General features: G+C 44.4%; 1 protein-coding gene across 1 annotated transcript in view; it reads left to right on the top strand.

Moving 5' to 3' along the window:
• LOC147112975 (D-aspartate oxidase-like) overlaps positions 1–23412 on the top strand; it is a 109330-nt gene that overhangs the window by 37413 nt on the left and 48505 nt on the right. Inside the window, exons 2-3 of the mRNA XM_085997807.1 lie at positions 13999–14173; positions 18795–18903. Of these exons, the coding sequence (XP_085853933.1) occupies positions 14002–14173; positions 18795–18903 (281 nt within the window). The 5' untranslated portion in view covers positions 13999–14001. The remainder of the gene's footprint in view (positions 1–13998; positions 14174–18794; positions 18904–23412) is intronic.

Here is a 23412-nt window from a genome sequence, read left to right as displayed (position 1 = left end):
GGCTCTCGTGCCTTCAGTTGCCCCAGATGCTGCGCCTTTTTAGCCCGAATGCAGCCCGGCCCTTATCACCAGCCGCGATCGATGTCCCCGCGCTGCGCCTTTCGGCCCGAATGCGGCCCGGCCCTTATCTCCGGTCGCGATCGATCTCACCGCCCTTATTCCTCCATCTTCCCTCCCCGTCTGTACAGCCAACGTGGCCGACTTTCTGGTCGCGTCGCTGCCCGGCTTACCCACCACCGAGGTAGAAAGAAGATAGCTGACAGCCGCTGATGGAGGCTTCGAGTTCAGGATGCCTTCTGCACTCTGGTTTCTCGATGTCTGCCGCGCGACGTGTCTTCCAGCAGGGTGATGAGGGTGGAAGCCTCTCTTCGACGTCCGTTCTGTGGACGAAGCCGCCGTGGATATAAACTGCCGCAGGGTAAGAATCGGACTCGGCGCCACTGTTAAGTCTGTGTGTTCTAGTTGTAATTACTAACACAGACTACAAGATTAAAGTTCAACAGGTCTTTACTGGTTGGAGGTCAGGACTATACTAAATACAATATTACTACACCGTGCTTATATACCGGTGGTCACCACCGGTATTACGTATACAGCAGCCAGAGAAAGTAGTACATCTCTTAAGGTGGAACAGGCTTAAGTTCTCTTAAGGTGGAACAGGTTACATACACCACACTTATGTTCTTATGTTCTTTCAAATTTGTAAATTTCTCATGTCTGTATGAACGGAGGTTCCAACAGCCATTCTGTGAAATTGACAAGCAAGATGTCGGCTCTCCCGATCCAGCCTGTCTCCTGCCGCTCAGCCAATTTCCTAACCAAGTCAATAATTTTCCCTCAATTACCTTAGATAACAGTCTCTTTATCAAATGCCTTCCGGAAGTCCATATAAATGACATCCATAGACATTCCCCTGTCCACTACTTTAGTCACCTCTCGAAAAAATTCAATCAGGTTTGTCAGGCATGATTCCTAGCTTTTGCTGACCTGTCTCTGAACACTGCACTTACGTGGATGGTGCTGCTGTTTGAAGTAATCCCTGTATACTGTAGTGAGAAATCCCTGTACTGCCGAGAATTCCCACCTACAATTACAGAGACCAGAACTGATAATGGTAGGATTGGCACTGAGGGCAGCGAGGCTAATTTTTTGTCAGCATAATGCTGACGGGTGGTCTGCAACATGCTGATTGGTAGCATGAAATGCTAATGGCTGACGTGCCTGCTGCCCTCTCCAGCCCTTGCTGTGGAGTAACCCTGTTTGAGAAATAAGGTTTTCTGTTTGTTTTTATTCAGGATTTCTATCACTAAGGTGTTGCCTCTTGCTTGAATGCTTCCAGAGGTGCTTGATGCCACCTGGTGCCTTGACCAAGTGGCCATTCTTAATGTACGATCTTAGATAATGAATGCAGAAAATGCTGGAGACACTCAGCAGGTCAGATATCTGTGGAGAAAGGAAAGGAAAAAAGGTTAACGTTGGAGGTATAATCCTACGAAGGTCATAAGACCTGAAACGTTAACTTTTCTTCCTGTCTTCACAGATGCTGCCAGGCCTGCTGAGTGTTTCCAGCATTTTCTGGGTTTTAATTTTTTTTCCTATTTCCAGCATCGACAGTAAATTGTTTTTTACTTTTCTTAGATAATGAATGATGCCAGGCCATTCAATGACATAAGACCGCAAGACCATTACAGATGAGGACGGCCAATTGGCCTGTCTTAAATCATCCATCCAGAAAGATACCGCCTTGCAGCATTGTAACACTTTCTTAAATGGAAGTCCATTCAATGTGTTGATTGCTCTTTGTATGAAGAACCTCCTGATATCGGTCCTAAATTTACCTTTTACTTGTTTGAATCTATTTCCCCTTGTCCTATTCTCGCAATTTAACTTGAAGTAATATTGTCATTAACCTATTCCATTCCTTTTATCTTGTGTACCATGCTGAAAAGAACAAATTTTTCCAGTCTTTCCTCATAGACCTTTGACACCAGGGATCACACTTGTAGCTCTTCACTGTCTCCAGTACTTGACTATGTCCCTTGTGTCTCGCCAACCTGCGCTGGACACAGTTGTCAAGTTGTGGTTTCACCCGTCAGTATTTCTGACTTGTATCCTATTGTTTCAGATATGTTGTTCAACATTCTATTTGCGCTGTTGAGTGTTGCTCTGGATTGGTTGGACATGTTGAGACAATAGGGGCTCTCTCAGATTCACCCATAGCTTTTTTAACCACTGTTCATGAAGTATGTGTGTCATCTATTTTTCCTTCCTATCTGCAGTATTTTACACTTGTTTGCATTAAATTGTGTCTGTCATTTTTTCTGCCCACTTACATATATTGTCCAGCTCATTCTATAATTTGTGAACTGCCTTCTCTAGATCCACTGCCCTCCATCTGGAAATTGGCCATCTGGAAAATTGGCCACTTTGCATTGAATCCAAGCCATTTATGTAAATTAGAAACCGTAGTGCTGCCACTCAGTACCCCAACTTTCACCCCGACATATCTCCTCTAATGAGTACAGGTGTGCAAACTAGTTATAACACTGGACTGGCAATCTAGAGATTGAGAGTTCATATTCCACCATGGCAAGTTATGCAATTGAATTCAGAAAACCTGATGATTTGTCGTCTCACGCCAGATAAAATGACCATGAAACCCAACTGGTTCAGCAATGGCCTTCAGGAAAGGGAACCTGCCACCCCTACCAGGTCTGAACAGGCCAACATGTGACTGCAGTCCCAGACTACATTGTTGACTCAATATAAAAAGCAAATAATACTGCCTTGCCAAGAACTATAAAAAACTGGTTTCTACCCTTCAGCCAAATTCTTCTGTTCCTAAGGTTTACCCTGCATCCTCACAACTTTGAGTTTAACTACTAGCCTTTTTGTTTGAAAAAAGATCTCATTAAGAACCTCCAACTATAATGTCTACATTACAGAAACACCCTGATTGATGAGGTTATTGATTGAGATCAACAATTTAAGCCATGAATTCAAAGCGTATTCATGGGTAAAGCTTGAAGGTGCTAGTACTCTGGAGTTTCCTTCACAAAAATGTGTTATTATTTTTCTGCTTTAAAATAAATGTTTTTAAAAGAACTATCTTTTCTAGCTGAAGTCATCTTTTCCCCACTTGCCGTTGTTTTTATATATCCCTTAAGGCTCAATCGTCCTGGCTTCTGCCCTATTTACTGCTCCACTAACTCCATATCATAATCACGTGACTTGAGCGCAAATAACAATGAAAACCAGATTTTTAAAAAAGATTTTGCAATATTTGTCCTGTGAAATGTTAGCCAAAATTATAGTTCTGCTCTATTTCATGAGAACAGCAATGCAAGATAAGAAAAACAGTAGATTTAAAGTAAGAAAACAGCGCGTTACGTGCTTGCTTAGTTACCATAAGTGCTATGGATGTTAGAAGATTAGATTTTTGTTAGGTATGGGTATTGAGGGATATGGAACCAAGGTAAGAAAATGAAGTTGAGGTGCAGATCAGCCATGATCTAATTGAATGGCAGAGCAGGCTCGAGGGGCTGAATGGCCTACTCTTGTTCCTAATTATAGTAATCTGGGATGTTATGATTAAGGTTATCTACCAGGTGGTACTGTAGCTAGTGCTGCTGCTAGTTAAGGTCAGCGGAGGTGGAATGGGAGGATGCAGGCCTGTATGTTTGTTACGCAGTTGTTTAATAAAGTACACGGACTAATTCTAATATCTCGCCTCTTCGAGTTCCTTGTTTCACTACATGGATTTATCACATTTGGCGATGAGGTAAAAGGACACTGAATAAAGAAGAGAAGTCTGCCAGGACTTTAAAAAAACAAACTCATGAGCTAAAGTTAGCTACCAATTGGACGAGAGCATGGCTGCCACGATAGGAACGGTCTCCGCTTTTGATATTCAAGCACAAACCTGGGAGGAATACTGTGAAGTGTTGGGTTATTTCTTCAAAGCAAATGAAATAAATGATGCTGGAAAAAGGAAAGCCATTCTGCTTAGTTCGGTGGGAAGCCAAACCTACAGTTTGATGAAGAATCTGCTCAGTCCTGAAAAGCCTGGAGACAAATCAATTGTTGAATTAGTGGCCTTGCTAAAAGAACATTTCAACCCTAAGCCTAGTGAGATTGTACAGCAGTTCAAGTTTAATTCAAGGTACAGAAAAGAGGAAGAGAGTGTAATGGACTATGTAGCGGTGTTGCGTAAATTAGCACAAGATTGCAATTATGGGAACAACCTGAAGGAAATGCTGAGAGATAGGCTAGTTTGCGGAATAATGGACGACCGAATGCAGCGTACATTATTATCCAAGACTGGGCTTACTTATGAAAAAACATTGGAACTTGCTCAAGCCATAGAGACAGCGAACCGAGATGTAAAAGAAATACAGGGTTCAGACAGGGCTAATGCTAAGCAAGTTGCAGGTCAGGTTATTGTGCACAAGTTAAACATGCATCAGAAACCACAACGTGAGCATGTGAAGGCATGTTATAGATGCAAGGGTGATCCTGGCGAGTGAATGCCGGTTTCTGGAGGAAAAGTGCCACAAGTGTGGGAAACAAGGACACATAAAACGAGCATGCAGGGCAAAATCACCTGTGGAGGAATCCAAACCAAAAGGGGGAGGAAAGCAAAACCAAGGAAGTGAAGTGAAAAAACATGGAGCACACCACATCAGCGGGGAAGCTGAGGAAGAAGAGGACATGTTCATAAAGTATAGCATGTTAGAGAACATTCCAAAAGTGGCTCCTTTCACATTGCAACTGACAGTAAATGACTCTAAGGTGAACTTTGAAGTTGATACAGGGTGCGGTGTAACCATAATGAACAGGGCAGAGTACGCAAAATTGTGGAACCGTGCAAAAGTTCCAGAGTTAAAGTCTTGCTCTCTGCATCTTAAAACATATACAGGTGAACGAGTAGCGACATTAGATGCAGCTAATGTAACTGTGCAACACAGGGACACAGTGGAACAGCCACCTGTAGTTATAGTATCGGGTACTGGACCAAACCTGTTAGGTCGGGGCTGGATAAAAGAACTTAAATTAGACTGGGGAGCAGTAAATCAAATAGATGAGGGCAAACAGTTGACTTTGCAAGAAGTGTTGAGTGAACATGAGAATGTGTTCAAGGAGGAACTTGGCACATTTAATGGCCCCCCAGCTAAGATTTATGTAGACAAGGAGGCACCGCCAAGGTTTTTTAAACAACGACCTATGCCTTATGCCATGAAACCAAAGGTAGAGGGTGAGCTTGACTGTCTATTGAGAGAGAACATACTGGAGCCAGTGAAATGTTCAGAATGGGCAGCTCCCATAGTACCTGTTTTAAAACCGGACAATTCGGTAAGACTCTGTGGAGATTATAAATTGACAGTCAATCGGGTGTCCAAACTGGAGCAGTATCCTATTCCCAAAACAGAGGATCTCTTTGCAAACCTGGCTGAAGGAAAGAAATTCACAAAGTTGGATATGAGTCATGCATACTTGCAAATTACACTGGATGACAAATCAAAGAAGTATGTTGCCATAAATACACATAAGGGCTTGTTTACATATAACTGCTTACCGTTTGGTGTCTCATAAGAACATAAGAACATAAGAAATAGGAGCAGGAGTAGGCCAATTGGCCCCTCGAGCCTGCTCCGCCATTCAATAAGATCATGGCTGATCTGATCCTAACCGCCAATCCACTATGACAGGACTATCTCCTGAATCTAACAGAATTAGACACACGAAACAGGAGCAGGATCAGGCTACACGGCCCCTGGGCCCGCTCCGCTACCCACAGGGCCATGACCGATCCGCACCTAAACTCATGTCCAAATTCCTGCCCGCTCCCTGTAACCCTTAATTCCCTTTTCTTCTAGGAAACTGTCTATTTCTGTTTTAAATTTATGTAATGATGTAGCTTCTACAGCTTTTTGGGGCAGCATATTCCATGGACCTACCACCCTCTGAGTGAAGTAGTTCCTCCTCATCTCAGTTTTGAAAGAGCAGCCCCTTATTCTAAGACTATGCCCCCTAGTTCTAGTTTCACCCATCATCTGGAACATCCTCCCCGCATCCACCCGATCCAACCCCTTCACAATCTTATATGTTTCAATAAGATCGCCTCTCGTTCTTCTGAACTCCAATGAGTAGAGTCCCAATCTACTCAACCTCTCCTCATATGTCCATCCCCTCATCCCCGGGATTAACCGAGTGAACCTTCTTTGTACTGACTCGAGAGCAAGTATGTCCTTTCTTAAGTATGGACACCAAAACTGTATGCAGTATTCCAGGTGCGGTCTCACCAATACCTTGTACAACTGAAGCAATACCTCCCTATTTTTGTATTCTATCCCCCTAGCAATGAAAGCCAACATTCCATTGGCCTTCTTAATCACTTGCTGCACCTGCATACTAACCTTTTGAGTTTCGTGCACCAGGACCCCCAGATCCCTTTGTACTTCAGTACTTTCCAGTTTCTTGCCATTAAGATAATAACTTGCTCTACGATTTTTCCTGCCAAAGTGCATAACCTCACACTTTCCAGTATTGTATTCCATCTGCCAAGTCTCTGCCCACTTACTTAGCCTGTCTATGTCCCCTTGCAGGTTTTTTATGTCCTCTTCTCTCACTACTTTCCCTCCCATCTTAGTATCATCTGCAAACTTTGATATGTTACACTCGGTCCCCTCCTCCAAATCGTTAATATAGATTGTAAAGAGTTGGGGACCCAGCACTGACCCCTGCGGAACACCACTGGTTACTGATTACCAGTCTGAGAATGAACCATTTATCCCAACTCTCTGCCTTCTGTTAGATAGCCAATCCTCTATCCATGCCAGAATATTACCCCCAATCCCGTGATTTTTTATCTTAAGCAATAATCTTTTGTGTGGCACCTTGTCAAATGCCTTTTGGAAGTCTAAATACACTACGTCCACTGGTTCACCTTTATCCACCCTGTATGTTACTTCCTCAAAGAACTCCAGCAAATTTGTCAAACATGACTTCCCCTTCATAAAACCATGCTGACTTTGTCTTATTAAACTATGATTATCCAAATGTCCTGTTACTGTCTCCTTAATAATGGACTCCAAAATTTTACCTACCACAGATGTTAGGCTAACCGGTCTATAGTTTCCAGCCTTCTGTCTACTGCCCTTTTTAAATAAGGGTGTTACATTAGCAGTTTTCCAGTCTGCTGGGACCTTCGAGTCCAGCTATCTTCCAGAGGACAATCAAAGTTGTACTGCAAGGGATTCCACATGTTTCCATCTATCTGGATGACATTCTGGTGACGGGAAGAACCGATCAGGAGCATCTGAGCACTCTGAGAGAGGTACTACAGAGATTGGAGAGGGCAGGGTTACGGCTCAAGAGGAGTAAGTGCACTTTCCTGGGGAATGAGGCAGTGTTCCTGGGACACAGAGTGGACGCCACCGGGCTCCATCCAATCAAGGAGAAGGTACAAGCACTGCAGGACGCCCCTGCTCCTACCAATGTGGCTGAGTTGAAAGCTTACCTGGGACTGCTGAACTATTATAACAGGTTTTTACCAAACTTGTCAACGGTGTTAGCACCTCTTCACAAACTACTGCGCAAGGAGACACAGTGGCAGTGGGGAGAGGAGCAGGGGGTTTCATTTGAACAGTCCAAGAAACTGATGCTGTCGTCGGATGTGCTGGTTCACTACAATGAAGAGAAAGACATCATTCTCTCTTGTGATGCTTCACCTTACGGGGTGGGGGCAGTTCTTTCACACTGCATGGAAGATGGAACTAAAAGACCAATAGGGTTTATGTCCCGAACTCTAACACCAGCGGAAAAAACTATTCCCAGTTAGACAAAGAGGGGTTAGCAGTAATGTTTGGGTTACAGAGGTTCCACAAGTACATATATGGCAGGAAATTCACCATATGCACCGATCATAAACCTCTTCTCTCTTCAATGAAATGAAAGCAGTTCCACAGATGGTGTCACCCCGGATCCAGAGGTGGGCAGTGACATTGAGGGCATATGCATATGTCATCGTCTACAAGGCGGGCAAGTACCATGGGAACGCAGATGCCTTGAGCTGTCTTCCACTGCCAGGCACACCTATCCTCCTTGCAGCTCCAGAGGACAGAGTTTTGATGTTGGAGGATACTGACACGGCACTTGTGACTGCAGAGCAAGTAAGAGCATGGACAGGTAAAGATCCAGTACTGTCTAGAGTTCGAGAATATGTGGTGAGGGGATGGCCACAGCATCCGGAAGGGGCTGACTTCACACCCTACAGTGTCAGGAAAACAGAGCTGAGTGTGCAGGATGGTTGCGTGTTGTGGGGAGCATGAGTGATTATTCCACAGCCAGCACGACAGTCTATCCTAGAGCAACTACATCAGTGTCATCCTGGGGTCTCGCGTATGAAAGTCTTGGCTAGGAGTTACATGTGGTGGCCAAAGCTAGATGAGGAGATAGAAAATCTAGTCAAGACATGCAGCACTTGTCAGGTACACAGGAAGGCACCAGCAGCGGCTCCTCTCCACCCCTGGGAGTGGCTGGATAAACCATGGAGAAGATTGCACTTAGATTATGTGGGTCCATTCATGGGGAAGATGTTCCTCATAATCATTGATGCACATTCCAAATCGATGGATGTTTATCCTGTTAATTCTGCATCCTCCACCACTACTATAGACTGCCTGTGTCAGAGCTTCAGTAATCAAGGGCTACCGGAGATCGTGGTAAGTGACAATGCCACTTGTTTTGTGAGTACAGAGACAAAAGAGTTCATGAGAAACAATGGCATAGTGCAGGTGACCTCAGCTCCATATCATCCGTCCTCAAATGGACTTGCGGAGAGAGCCGTACAAACATTTAAAGAGATGATAAAAAAAAGTGCAGAAGGGAGTTTAGCAGCCAAAGTGTCACGGGTTCTGTTCAGCTACAGAATAACACCTCAATCCACCACAGGACTCTCTCCTGCTGAGATGTTATTAGGTCGTAGACTACGCTCCACTCTTGACCTTGTCCACCCAGACCTAAAAAGGAAAATGGAAAACAGACAAAACAAACAAAAAGAGAACCATGACAAAAGAACAAAGAGCCGAAGTTTTGGAGAAGGAGATGCGGTCCTTACCAGGAATTTCAGTTATGGACCAAAGTGGATTCCTGGCTTCATAGACTCAATGACAGGTCCAGTATCATACAAGGTCATGTTGGGAGATGGTAGGGTAGTACGCAGACATCAAATCAAATCAAATCAACTTTTATTGTCATTGTTAGTGCACAAGTGCAGTACAACGAAATGTAGGCTTGCGGCTCCCGAGAGTGTACAATTTGGATTAGGACACTTAAACATTTCAACATACATTTGTACATATATATTAGCATAAATATGACCATAATAAAGTGCATCGGCAGATGTGCAGCCTTTAGTGTTTATTTGTGGAGTTCAGTAGGATGACAGCCCTGGGAAAGAAGCTGTTCCTAAATCTGTTCGTATGGGTGCGAATGCATCTGTAGCGTCTTCCAGATGGTAGGAGGGCGAACAGACTGTGGCTGGGGTGGGTAGGGTCTTTGATGATGGACCGTGCCCTCCGTAGGCAGTGTTTCTGATATATATGTTCTATGGTCGGTAGCCGGGTGCCGGTAATGCGTGGGCAGTTTTGACTACCCGCTGCAGGGCTTTCCGGTTATGGTAGCTACAGCTGCCGTACCATACCGTGATACAGTTTGTCAGGATGCTCTCTATAGTGCAGCGGTAGAAGTTAGAGAGGATCAGGGGTGACAGATTACATCCCTTCAGCCTCCTCAAGAAATATAGGCGCTGCTGGGCCTTCTTCACCAGAGAGGAGGTGTTGAGGGACCAGGAGAGGTCTTCCGTGATGTGGACTCCGAGGAACTTAAAGCTGGCCACCCTTTCCACCTCCGCCCCATTGATGTGGATGGGGGTGTGACTTCCGCCTTTGGACTTCCTGAAGTCCACGATTATTTCCTTTGTTTTCTTGGTGTTAAGGGCCGGGTTGTTGTCGGCGCACCACTTCACGAGATGCTGGACCTCCTCCCTGTAGGCTGACTCATCGTTGTTGGTGATCTGGCCTACTACCATGGTGTCATCTGCAAACTTGATGATGGTGTTGGAACCATTAACAGCCACACAGTCGTGGGTGAAGAGGGAGTAGAGGAGGGGGTTCAGCACACATCCTTGTGGGGCCCCCGTGTTCAGGGTCGGGGGGGGGAGGTGTGGTTACCTAATTTGACAGACTGGGGTCTGTTTATTAGGAAGTCCAGGGTCCAGTTGCAGAGGGAAGTGTTCAGGCCAAGAGTTTGGAGTTTGGTGGCCAGCTTGTTGGGGACGATAGTGTTGAATGCTGAGCTGTAGTCTATAAACAACATTCTGATGTAGGTCTCCTTACCATCTAGGTGATTCAGTGCCGAGTGTAGAGCAGTTGTGATTGCATCCTCCGTTGATCTGTTTGCCCGATAGGCAAACTGGTGTTGGTCAAGGGAGGCAGGAACCCTGGCTTTGATGTGGGCTAAGACTAGTCTCTCGAAACACTTCATTATGATGGGTGTGAGTGCGACAGGTCGATAGTCGTTCAGACACGTCACAGCCGCTTGTTTAGGCACAGGAATGATGGTGGCGGTCTTGAAGCATGTAGGGACTACTGCCTGGGCCAATGACAGGTTGAAGATGGCGGTGAAGACATCAGCCAGCTGATCAGCACATTCCTTGAGTACCCGTCCAGGGATGCTATCCGGTCCAGTAGCCTTTCGTGTGTTCACTCTGTGTAGAGCGCCCCTTACGTCGGAGGTCGACAGAGTGAGCACCTGGTCTTCCGGGGGTGGCAAGGCTTTGGTAGCTGGCTCCTTGTTGTCCCTGTCGAAGCGAGCGTAGAAGTTGTTAAGCTCCTCCGGAAGGGAGGCGTCGCTGACCGGGGGACTGGTGTTTTTGCCCTTGTAGTCAGTGATGGACTGGATGCCTTGCCACATGCGCCGGGGGTCCGAGTTGTTGCGGAAGTGATCCTCTATCCGCAGTGTCTGTTTCCATTTGGCAGTCCTGATACCCTTTTTTAGGTTGGTCCTAGCTGCTCTGTAAGCTGCCGCGTCGCCAGATTTAAATGCTGCGTCGCGTGCTTTCAACAGTGAGCGGACCTCTCCGTTCATCCAGGGTCTCTGGTTGGGGTATGACCTGTAGATCAGATACTTACCAGACAAGGGGAAATTGAAATTGAGGTTCCAGATGCAATGGCTGAGGACAGGTTTGCCCCCAGTTATCCAAGTGCATCTGTGGTGCCACCACCATGGTCAGAGACAATTCCACAGGAACCCATTCATCAAGAGGAAACCATCGTTGCAGAGTCAGATACTCTGAGCACTGCTCAGGAGCAGCTGGTGGCTTCACCACAAACAAGCAGGGACTTTACTGTTAGACGTTCACAAAGGCCTCGCAAGCCACCAGAGAGATTGGTACTGACCTGTTAGATTCGTCAAGTATTGAACATAGTGAATGGAGACTTCTTATGTAACCCTTAGGAATGGTTGTTTGTTAAGAAATTCATACTGAAATCTTAAGGGAGGAGGAATACAGTAATCTGGGATGTTATGATTAAGGTTATCCACCAGGCGGTGCTGTAGCTAGTGCTGCTGCTAGTTAAGGTTAGTGGAGGTGGAACGGGAGGATGCAGGCCTGTATGTTTGCTAAGCAGTTGTTTAATAAAGTACACGGACTAATTCTAATATCTCGCCTCTTCGAGTTCCTTGTTTCCCTACATGGATTTATCACACTAATGTTACTATGTACTTTGGTAGCAATGAGCAATGGATTTCCCATGGCTCAACGCATGTTCCAACACAGCAACTCATTTGTATTTCAACTGCTGTATACAACGGATGTAATTTTGCCAGTGGCACTATTGGGGAGAGAGCTCCACAGACAGGAGCAGTGGCATGTGTTTGCTGCACTGCTTGTATTCTATACAGGCCTTTTGGATTGATAACAGCATGTTGAGGTGCAATGGCAGCAACTCTTAGCAGGAACGCAGAGGCCTTCCTAAGTGCTAGCAGCTTCCTCAGAGAATACAAACATCAGGCCAGAATAAATGATTATTTTTTTCTTATTGCAATACCTACAGACTGGTTGAGCCGGGAAGTGTGTTTGGTGCAACTCTGCTACCGTGCTGTTGCTGCAATTCTTTCAATCAGTTCAATTGCTAGTTATACTTCCGCTGGAAAATTAAGCAGTATGTAGATGATGGTATCATTATAAATAAAAACAATAGTTTTTTGACCACCTCCATCAGGCTATGGAAGATGGGGGCAGTGGGGAAAGAATTGCCCCAAGCACACTTCCCCAGTTGATCTATCAGGACTGACCTTCACAACGCTACCTAACCAGAGGCTCCGGAAATATTGAAGGCTAGTGCTCTAACCTCATGCTGGTGTATAAAATTATGAGGGGCATAGATAAAGTGGATAGAAAGGACCTATTTCCCTTAGCAGAGGGGTCAAAAACCAGGGGGCACAGATTTAAAGTAATTGGGGGAAGGTTTAGAGGGGATTTGAGGGGAGATTTCTTCACCCAGAGGGTTGTGGGGGTCTGGAACTCACGGCCTGAAAGGGTGGTAGAGGCAGGAACCTGAACCACATTTAAAAAGTATTTGGATATGCACTTGGGATGCTCTAACCTGCAGGGCTACGGACCAAGAGCTGGGAAGTGGGATTAGGCTGGATAGCCCTTTGTTGGCCGGCGCGGACACGATGGGCCGAAATGGCCTCCTTCCGTGCTGTAGCTTTCTATGATTCTATGAGAGAACTGTTACCACTATTGGTCTGTGAGGTTGAGCATCACAGATTAGTTTGCTCTGACTGGCAACCAGATAATAGGCGGTTCTGTTTTGAGATGTTGCAACAACCCCAGCCATTCACTACGACGATAACCATAGATTTGCACCATCACTTTCGCGGGCTAAGAACATGCAGGGAAGAGGGACAATGGTAGCTGAGAGCGGGAAGCATAAGGATTACAAAAATTATTTCAAAACTGTTAAAATGTAAAAGTATACATCGACTCCTTTGGTACAGGTATTGTAGCTTAAAATATGCTCCATAGGCCAGGCCAGCATTTATTGCCCATCCCTTCTGACTTAATGGTAGCGTTTTTTTGCTGTAAATTTAAAAAAAAAAAAATCTAAGCCAGTAAGGTTGTAATGATCCTGATGAGATTCCCAGAGCACTATTTCTTAATGTTTCATTCCTTCTGACACTTTATTTTTCCTTTTTTTCCATCATTTCTTTGTTTTCTCCATTCTTGGGTTAATGAGGAAATTAACAAAATGGCAGTTCCAGTGAGTGTTTCTTTATAAGTAAGTTTAATTACCCCTCCTGTTACTGTACGCTGTTCTATTCAGCTGGAGCCAGGAAGAAGCAGTCCTGAGGAAAGCAACTTTTTAAAAAATTCATTCACGGGGTGTGGACATCACCGGCAAAGCCAGCATTTATTACCCATCTCTAATTGCCCTCGAGAAGGTGGGCAGCCACATTGCTGTGTGTCTGGAGTCACGTATAGGCCGGACCGGGTATGGATGGCAGATTTCCTTCCCTAAAGGAAATTAGTGAACTAGATGGGTTTTTACGACAATCTGGTAGTTTCATGATTACTGATACTATCTTTTTTTTCAAATTCCTGATTTATTTAATGGAATTTAAATTCCACAGCTGCCGGGGTGGGATTTGAATTCATGTCTTCGGATCATTAGTCCAGTAACATTACCACTATGTTATTGTACTCCTAACCTCCCTGCCAATAACCTAATGTAAATCAATTGTTAGAAGTCCTGATATGTTTTTCCTTACATAGTCTGTAATGGCGTGGCTGCACTATTGTATGAAAATCTGGACACAAGCCCCTTTTTTGTTTTCTGTTCTGCTTTATTGCCTTGGAACAGAATCTGCATCTATTTTTTGGGGGATTGTAATTCTCATTCTTGTTGATTCTGACTTTTGTTTTTCATACAGACTATGGGTAAGATCCGAGTTGCTGTGATTGGAGCCGGTGTGGTGGGGCTATCTACTGCCGTATGTGTAGCGGAGTCGATTCCAGATTGCTCCGTTACTGTGATTGCAGAAAAATTCTCTCCACACACAACCAGTGATGTAGCTGCAGGAATTCTCAGCCCACACTTCTCCCCAGGTGAGCTAACAGGGAATTACTTTGCACCACATTTGAATGCAGATTTGCAGTGAAAAACAATTGCAAGAACCAAGTTGGAATTGACTCTGCAAATTAAGTTCCTGGAAAAAACAATGCAATTGTATAAGAATATAAAAACAACAACAACTTGTGTTTATATAGTGCCTTTAATGTAGTAAAACGTCCCAAGGCGCTTCACAGGAGCATCAGCAAATAAAATTTGACCACCGAGCCACATGAGGAGATAGTAGAGCAAGTGAGTCAGAGGTAGGTTTTAAGGAGCATCTGAAAGACGAGAGAGGTAGAGAGCCGGAGAGGTTGAGGGAAGGAATTCCAGAGCTTAGGGCCTAGACAGCTGAAGGCACAGTTGCCAATGGTGGGGCGATGTAAATCGGGAATGCGCAAGAGGCCAGATTTGGAGGAGCACAGACATCGCAGAAGGTTGTAGAGTTAGGGAGGGACGAGGCCATGGATGGATTTGAACACAAGGATGAGAATTTTAAATTTGAGGCGTTGCTGGATTGGGTGCCAATGTGGTCCGCGAGCACAGGGGCGATAAGTAAACTTGACTTGGTGCGAGTTAGGATACGGGCTGCAGAGTTTTGGATAGCTGAAGTTTACGGAGGGTGGTAGGTGGGAGGGCAGCCAGGAGTGTGTTGGAATAGTTGAGTCTGGAGGTAACAAAAGCGTGGTTGAGGGTTTCAGCAGCAGATGGGCTGAGACAGGGGCGGAGACGGGTTATATTGCAGAGATCGTATGAATCTAGGTGGACGTAGGTGACGGACAGGATATGAGGTCGGAAGCTCAGCTCAGCTCAGTCCAATAGGATGCCAAGGTTGCGAACAGTCTGATTCAGCCTCAGACAGTGGCCAGGGAAGGGGATGGAGTTGGTGGCTAGGGAACAGAGCTGGTGGGAGGAACTGAAGATAATGTTCCTCTGCAGCACTCTTGATAATCGCATACCAAGACAAGTATGCAATACTTCAGGATACTGTTAATGATTAACCAACCAACTGGCTCATTGATGGGCCTTAGAGGGGTCGGCTTTCAATGAAGGATGAGATTCTTCCCAAACAATCTTGTATGGCACTGCCATAATGGTTATTGCTAGTCCTTGCTGAACAAGCAACAGGTACCTTACCAGTGCTCTGTACTGATAAGCTGCATGATTTTAGCCAATTAAACTCCAGCACATTAAGCCTTGGCTCTTGCCTTCTGTTCCTAAAGTATCTAGACTTAGATTAAGTAAACAGGGAGAGAGTGTAGATTCCACATCAAGTGACCGGGAACTACTTATATAAATTTTGCAGCCCCTTGTTTTGTAGATTGTTGCAAACTTCTGATGGATGTTAGACACCCAGCTGACCAAAAAAAAATGTTCCTGGTCTGATGGTGGTTGGCAAAATCCAGGCATGGAGACTTGATCAGCACCATAATACAGCAGATAAACCATGTGTTAGTGATATCAATCTGGGTTCATTCTGGAGAACAAATTGAACGTGCAATCATTCTTTTCCTCCTTTCTGCTAGGAAAGTATCTTTAGCCTTTTCCTATAAAAGGGCACTGTAGCTTTAAATCACAGAATCATACAGCACAGAATGGGGCCTTTTGGCCCATCGTGCCTGTGCCGGCTCTTTGCAAGAGCTGTCCAATTAGGTGCACTCCCCTGGTCCTTCCCTATAGCCCAGCAAATTCGCTGCATAAAAAAATTCTCCTCGTCTCCCCTCTGGTTGCTGTTGGCCAATAAGATGGCTAAAAAGTGACACTCACATTTGAAACGCTGTGCCTACTACAGGGCAATAAATGGGCTCAGAAGAAACACTCATCAACTTATTTGTTAAAATTGCTCAGTTCCATGTTGATGCCAAAAGAGCAAACTCATGACCCATAAACATTTAACGAGAATGCATAATGCTTTACGGCTCATTTGGGCGGTCCCAAGATTTGGAAAAATACCATACGCTACGACCTCATGGTTAATGGTCGAAGGCGTCTTTCATTCCCCTAATTTGGGCAGGTGGTTATGGTGATGCAATATTATCAATAAATTCCAGGATTTTCGCTCTACAGTGCAGCTGTCCTCACCAGTTGCTCAATTCGCTGGCACTTTAATTTTTATCTCCAGCATGTTTTATCGTTCTGCTTCTTTCATCCCATTGAAAAGTGAAGGTTAATGTAACAGCTGGTCGTACAGTCTGCATTTTGCCAAAGTGCGCATCTGATGTGCCTCAGGAGAGCAGAAGCGGAAAATTTAGCCTTTAGTGCACTATTACTGAATTTGTCTACTTATAGTCTTTGATGAATGTAAATTTCCACAACCAAACAGAAATTACCTCATAAATGTTCAAGTTCAGGGTTTATACCTTCTCCGTCGCTTTTCTAGAAAAAAAAAATCCTCGGCCTTAAAAATTGTTCAGAGGAGAGATTTCTCAACTGAGTTTTCAGCAGCAATAAAGAGGTGACGGACATCAAAAGAAAGACATTCTTGATAAACATTCTTGAAGGTTAGAAAAGAAAGCAAGGAAATTGTAATTATAGGTGTTGTCTGTCCGAGTAGTTCTCAATAGAACGCAGCATTTGTTAGTGATGTCAGATTTGCCTAAAATAAAACTCTTGAAGATTCATTCTCCAGTTTCTTTTGAAGTCTTGGAAAAAGCAAAAAAATCCTCTCAAATATTCACAGGATGAGGTGGCCGGACCCTTGTATCCTTCATTGCTGGTGCACAAGCTGTGAAATTCTGCAGTCTGCACCAGCTCACAATGCACAGATTCCATGCTGGGAAATTCTGCAGTCTGCACGTGCCCACAGTGCAGAGATATGGTTGAAAGCTCTGGACAATTGTGAGGTAAAATTCTGTCAAAGTCCAAGCTTTTCAGACAGGTTGAGGCCTTGAGGTAAAATTTTTAATGAGGGTATTAAAAGATGCTGAAGGTAATTGGGTTAAGTTTGGGCATGTTATTGTGAAATATGTTTCGAACAATAGAATTTTCAGCTCCAGAGAAACGTTGGATGAAATCTTTTTCAAATAGCATTTTGAGTGATTTGATTGGTTCATTAGCAAACTGATGGCAAAATGAAAGAAAGAAAGATTTGCATTTCTATAGCGCCTTCCATGACCTCAGGACATCCCAAAGTGCTTCACAGCCAATGAAGTACTTTTGCAGTGTAGTCACTGTTGTAATATAGGAAATGCAGCATCCAGTTTGCACACAGCAAGCTCCCACAAACAGCAATGTGATTTGCATGCTTAGATAATGTTCTGCCATTATAAATGTTTACATATAGGGTTAGAGTTTCCGCTTTGGGCGCAATCAGCAAAACAGGCGCAATTTGCGGCCAAAATTGCTTATCGCTGAACATATTTTAAAACGGAATTTTAAAAATATTTCTTGTTATATTTAAGAGTGATAACTTAGTGCAGTTTGATTAATACAGTTGAAAATGGGTTTATCGCAGAATAATAAGCATTTTAATCACAGTGTCAATCCACCACCTATGAGTAACCCGATTCTAAATGACTGAAAATAACTGAAAAAAAAATATACAGAATCATTTCCTAGCTATGAGACAAGGTACAGAAGTCAGTTTCTTTGTAAATTTAAAAAAAAATTACCTTCAAAAGCCAACCGTTTCTGTTAGTGTCCCTGCGCCCAAAAGAATTAGCTTAATTTTTAGAGCCTCCTCAAAGGCCCGCAAACGTGTGCCATTAGTGGAATCTCCCACTGGTGATTAATTCAGCCTGGGGGGGGTGGCCAGTTTTGTGGGCGGGGCAGGCTTCTAGCGTGATTTTTTAAAACTAGCGCAAAAGATCGCAGAAACTCGATTTACGCTGAACGCAATTTGCGCTTAAAATTCTGCAATCTCTTGCGGCGGTTACGCCGATCTCAGACGAACTACGCTGAAAAAACCCAACACAACTGAGCGAAAACTCCAGGCCATAGACTTAGTGTTAAATGTTGATTTAAAAAAAGTGTGACTCCATTATGACAGAGGAAGTAAGGTTGTATTGGGCAGGAAGTGTACACCATGTGCAAGACTTTTAATAATGTATAGATAGATGCAAAAATGTAATGTGTGTGGAAGGGGTGAAGAAAGTCACATAACTGTCATGGGTTCTTTATCGTGCCAAGTTTGGGTGGAGGGTAGAGGGTAAATGCCAACACGGACTGGTTGGGCCGAATGGCCTGTTTTCGTGTTGTAACTTCTATTTATAAAGAGGCAGTGAAACAACATTCTGACGAAAGGTCATCGACCTGAAACGTTGACTCTGTTTCTCTCTCCACGGGTGCTGACCTGGCCTGCTGAGTTTTTCCAGCACTTTCTGTTGTTATTTCCATATGTGAAGGTTGAATTACATTATCGATGGTATGTAATCTGACATTCCTGTAATTTTTTATCATCATTTGAACATTTTTGTGAAGACTATGGTAGGCTTGTGTCCACAATAGCTGGTTCTACTTTTGATACCCTTTTTTTGTGAAGGTGTGAAATTGCAAGGTACATTCATGACCGTAAAATGTGCCTGTGTATAGAAATATAGTTATAATGTTGGTGATTGCAAATGTTTCAGTTTTTTACTGATTCCTGTTTCTGAAAGAATCCTATCTTGTTAAAATCAGAGACACCGGTCGATCGTCAGAGGCGCTGGTTTGAAGATACATTTGCTCACATCTTCTCTATTGCACAGTCAGCAGAGGCACCTAATGTAGGTGTGCAGTTCTTGTCTGGGTAAGGAGACAATCTTCAGTAGCTATGATATATTAAATTGAGGATATTTAAGAAAAAAATGTAATACGTTATCTACTAGAGCATCTCTGTACACAGTCACTTTTGAGCTCTGACCTATCAGTGAAATATGATGGGTCTTCATCTTTCCGATGAGACGTTAAACACAGGCTCCATCTGCCTTTTCGTAGAATCATGCAGCACAGAAGGAGGCCATTCAGCGCATCGTTTCTGTGCTGGCTATTTAAAAGAGCTATCCAATTCATCCCTGTTATGTCTGACATTGGTGATAGGTACTCGATTGCCTTGGCCTGAGCACATGGAGTTTGATAGTGCTGTTATCATGGTATTGTGTATAGGTATTCAATGGCTTTTGCCTGGGAGTGTGTGTGTGTGGAGCAGCCATTAAAAAAGCAACATGAACTGAACTCTGCTTACGGTCTCTGGATTATCTTTGCAAACGCAACAGCCCCACTCCCCTGCTATTTCCCCACAGCCCTATAAATTACTCCTATTCAAGTATATATCCAAAGCCCCTTTTGAAAGTTATTATTGAACCTTCTTCCACCACCCTTTCAGGCAGGTCGTAACAATTTTCTGTGTAAAAAAAAAAAGAAAAAGTTTCCTCCTTTTCCGCCCTGAATTTTTTGCCAATTATTTTAAATCTATGTCCCCTGGTTACCGACCTTTCTGCCAGTGGAAATAGTTTCTCCTTATCTACTCGGTCAAAACCTTACATATGTATGTAAAAGATCCCATAATAATATTCAAAGAACGGCAGGGAGCTCTCCCGGTGTCTTGGCCAACATTCCTCCCTCAACCAAAACCACAAACGTAGATTAACTGATTACTTATCTTGTTTGCAGTGTGCATGTTGGCTTTGGCACTTAGCTACAGAACGCTAGCGATTGCACTTCAAAAGTAAGTGCTTTGGGAAGTTCTGATGACTTAAAATTATGAATGCAAGTTTGTTAATTTTTTTACTTTTTTTTTTACATAGAAGTTTAGGTAGGATATTATAGCAGGACTGTGTGCTGTTGTTAGAAGTAACAGACGCCTGTGAAATGCTCCTAATTAGATGGAATTGGGCAAAATGGAACCTCAGAGTGTGTGCTATACGTTCGGGTGACAGCCCATTTTAAGCACATCTTGTCAGCCTTCAGTGCTTTATTGAGGTTGTGTGTGGTGCCATGTTGGGGGATGTTAAGAATTTACTGCAGCATTAGGTAGAGCAGGTAAGTGATGGTAATCAAAATGGGCAAGTAGTAATTGAGTTTGTGAAGAGGAGCAGCAGAGGGAGAGTATTAAGAAAGCGAGTTAAGAAGGTGCATTATTGACAGGTGTGAAAGATTGGAAAGGCCTCAGGAAACAATACCAGATGCAGAGATATGACCAGAGCAAATAAAGAGGATGCTGTACTTAATGGGTGACACATTAGAGGAGACAGAGTTGGTGGCTGAGTACAGAGATGTAAGGCTGCATGAGCTGTATAAAGAGGTGTGCTTTTGGGATCTGTTAGAGCATGAAAGGTGAAAGTTTTAACATGGGAATGAGAGAAATTAAGGATGATATTCTGATGGAGATGATTGAGAGCCCAAGAGAAAGAATAATGGTGTGGATTACAAACCAGCACATGAAAAAGGATTCAGGGCAAGAATGACTCTGCAGGGGCTATTGGGAATGGTGACTGATGCCCCAACGAGCCACCTCACCAGGTTGAGCAGAAGTGTTGAATGAGTTTGAACCTGCTGTGCTGGCCATTACTAGCTGCTGATCTGCATGGTTGGCAGTATTTGCTGGTTGTTTGTTGAGCACAAGCCCAGTGTAAAATGGAATACTTGCCACTTGCTTGGATGGATCCGGCCGCAACAACACTCAAACAGCTCAAGCTCATCCAGGACAGAGCAATCTGCTTAATCGGCGCTCCAGCCACTGGACTCCATATACTCCCCCTCTACTACTGGTGCACTGTGGGCACAGGATGTCCTATCTACAGCATTAATTAAACAGCATCTCCCTCCACTGCGACCCCTACCACCAAGAAAGACAAGAGCGGCAATATCCTGGGAACAACATCTCACCGTCCTGACTTGGACATAGACTGCTGTCCCTTCATAGTTGCTGGATCAAAATCCTGGAATTTCCTACCTTACACCATGGTGGGAGCATAATTTCCACAAGTTCTGCAGCGGTTCAAGACGGCCCCATACTGCCTTCTCAGGGCAACGAGGGATGTGTATTAAACGCGGTCCTGTCAGCGTCATCTTCAGAACCATTTTTAAAAAATCTAGTGGGAATCTTGCCAACCCAACTTCAGCCAACAATGGCAGGAGGAGGAGAACAAACTAACCAATTAATATGTAACTTTGATGCTAGAACACTCAGAGTTGACTGTTCAAGGTCATGACATGGATACATAGTATGTGACAGTTTCTCATGTTTAACCAGACCAAACAGTAGCTCTCAAATGAAAGCTGTTGGAACAACCATTGCGCAACATCCAAAACCGTGTCAAAAATCTTTAACCAGAGACAGCAGTGTTGGCACTGATTTGGTTATCTGTTTGTCATAAGTACTGTTTAATATTAGTGTTCTGAGGTCAGATTCAATTCAAATCAGATCTCCATTTGACTATGAATTGCTTGAAAACCGTGAGCCAACACTGGTTGTGATTGTAATCAAACCCCACCCCAGGGTGCATTTCGGTTATCAAAAATTGTAGACAAGCCAATTTCATTACCTTTCTCACCCATTCACCTTGCGTCATTATGAACAGCACACTGCGTCAGCCACTTGTTGTCTGTATAATAAATCACAGGACACAAGCATTCTGCCATCTGCTGTACTTGGCATGCACAACAGTAAGTATATTATAGAGGCACTGGAGAAGGTGCAAAAACAGATTCACAAGGATGATACCAGAACTGAGAGGTTACAACCATCAAGAAAGACTGAACAGGCTGGGGCTCTGTTCTCTAGAAAAGAGAAGGCTGAGGGGTGACCTGATAGAGGTCTTTAAAGTTATGAAGGGGTTTGATAGGGTAGACATAGTGAAGATGTTTTCATTTATGGGGGAGTCCATAAATATAAGATAGTCACCAATAAATGTAATGGAGAATTCAGGAGAAAGTTCTTCACCCAGAGAGTGGTTCGAATGTGGAATTTGCTCCCACATTGGAGTAGTTGAGGCAAATAGCTTGGATGCATTTAAGGGGAAGCTAGATAAGCACCTAAGGAATAGAAGGTTATGTTGATAGAGTGAGATGACGAGGGGTGTGAGGAGGCTCGTGTGGAGCATAAACACCGGCAGGGACAAGTTGGGCCGAATGACCTGGTTCTGTGCTGTAAATTCTGTGTAATTCTATGTAGTTGTGGAGCTGCCCTGCTGGTAGCCAGCAGTCTAAACATGTTAAATAAAAACTAAAAATGCTAGAAACACTCAGCAGGTCAGGCAGCATCTGTGGAGAGAGCGAATCAGAGTTAACGTTTCAGGTCAATGACCTTTCATCAGAACTCAATTTTCCCACAGGGATTTAAAACAACTAGCGCAGATCCTTGAATAAGATGTAACAAGTAAGTATCACTTTTCAACAAGGCAGAACTAGGTATTTCAGTCTTAAAAAGCCGCTGTGTTTTTTTAAACTAATTTAGTTGACTTCTTTTTGGATCTGTGAAATTGAAAGAGGGCAGTGCTGAAGTACCCCTAGACCAATTTGTAACCTGGATTAGATGTGTTCTTGTGAAGGAATAGCCACGATTCAGAGAAATACACGATACCATGAACAGATTTCTAATATTATTAATATAAGACATACTGGCCTAGAAATTGGGTTTTGGCTTAGCCAGGGCTTTAGCGCCGGAAATTAGTGCCGGCGCTAAGTCCCCTGCGCGCGCCAAAAATTCAGTGGCGCCGCGCCCAAACGGCTGCCGGCACTACTGAAGGGTCTTAGCGCCTGGAAAAGGGCGCTAACTGCCGTTTCGCGCCGGAATTCCGGCGCTGCGGCACCTGATGCGGTGCGGCAGGCTGGGGAAGTGCAGGCCTCCTCCTTCCGTTAAGGAGGAGCTGCCTGCACCCGGCCGCGGCCCACGCAAATCTGCTTAAAAATGAGCCTGGCACCTCGGACAAGTGCCGGGCTTGCATCTGTTCCGGGGGGGGGGAGAGAAGTCCGGGGAGGGAGCTGCGGGCAGGCGGCCGGCGGGAAAGCGGCCGGCCGCCGCGGGGCCTTTAATGCGCTGGCGCTAACTGCAGTAAGGCACCTCTGACAAAACGCTGGTTGCAGCTGTCACGGGCGAGGCGGCCGCAACTCAATTTCGGAGTTCGGGCGGGTTACCACGGCAACCGGGACGCTGCGCACACCGATGACGTCATCGGTGCCGGCGCAGCGCTACCGGAGCAACGCCGATTTAGGGCCCCAGGGAATTTCACTACTGGCCATAACTCCGTCGCAAGGCCCTCTAGCGCCTCAAATGAGGCGCTAAGGCTACTGAATTTTCAGCCGACTGGGTTTAAAA

Source organism: Somniosus microcephalus, chromosome 9 (genome assembly GCF_052327205.1).
Source record: "Somniosus microcephalus isolate GS21.2 chromosome 9, FLI_Smic_1.0, whole genome shotgun sequence".
NCBI lineage: Eukaryota > Metazoa > Chordata > Chondrichthyes > Squaliformes > Somniosidae > Somniosus > Somniosus microcephalus.
Note: the sequence above shows the minus strand (reverse complement) of the source record. Positions and strands in the feature narration are given on the sequence as shown.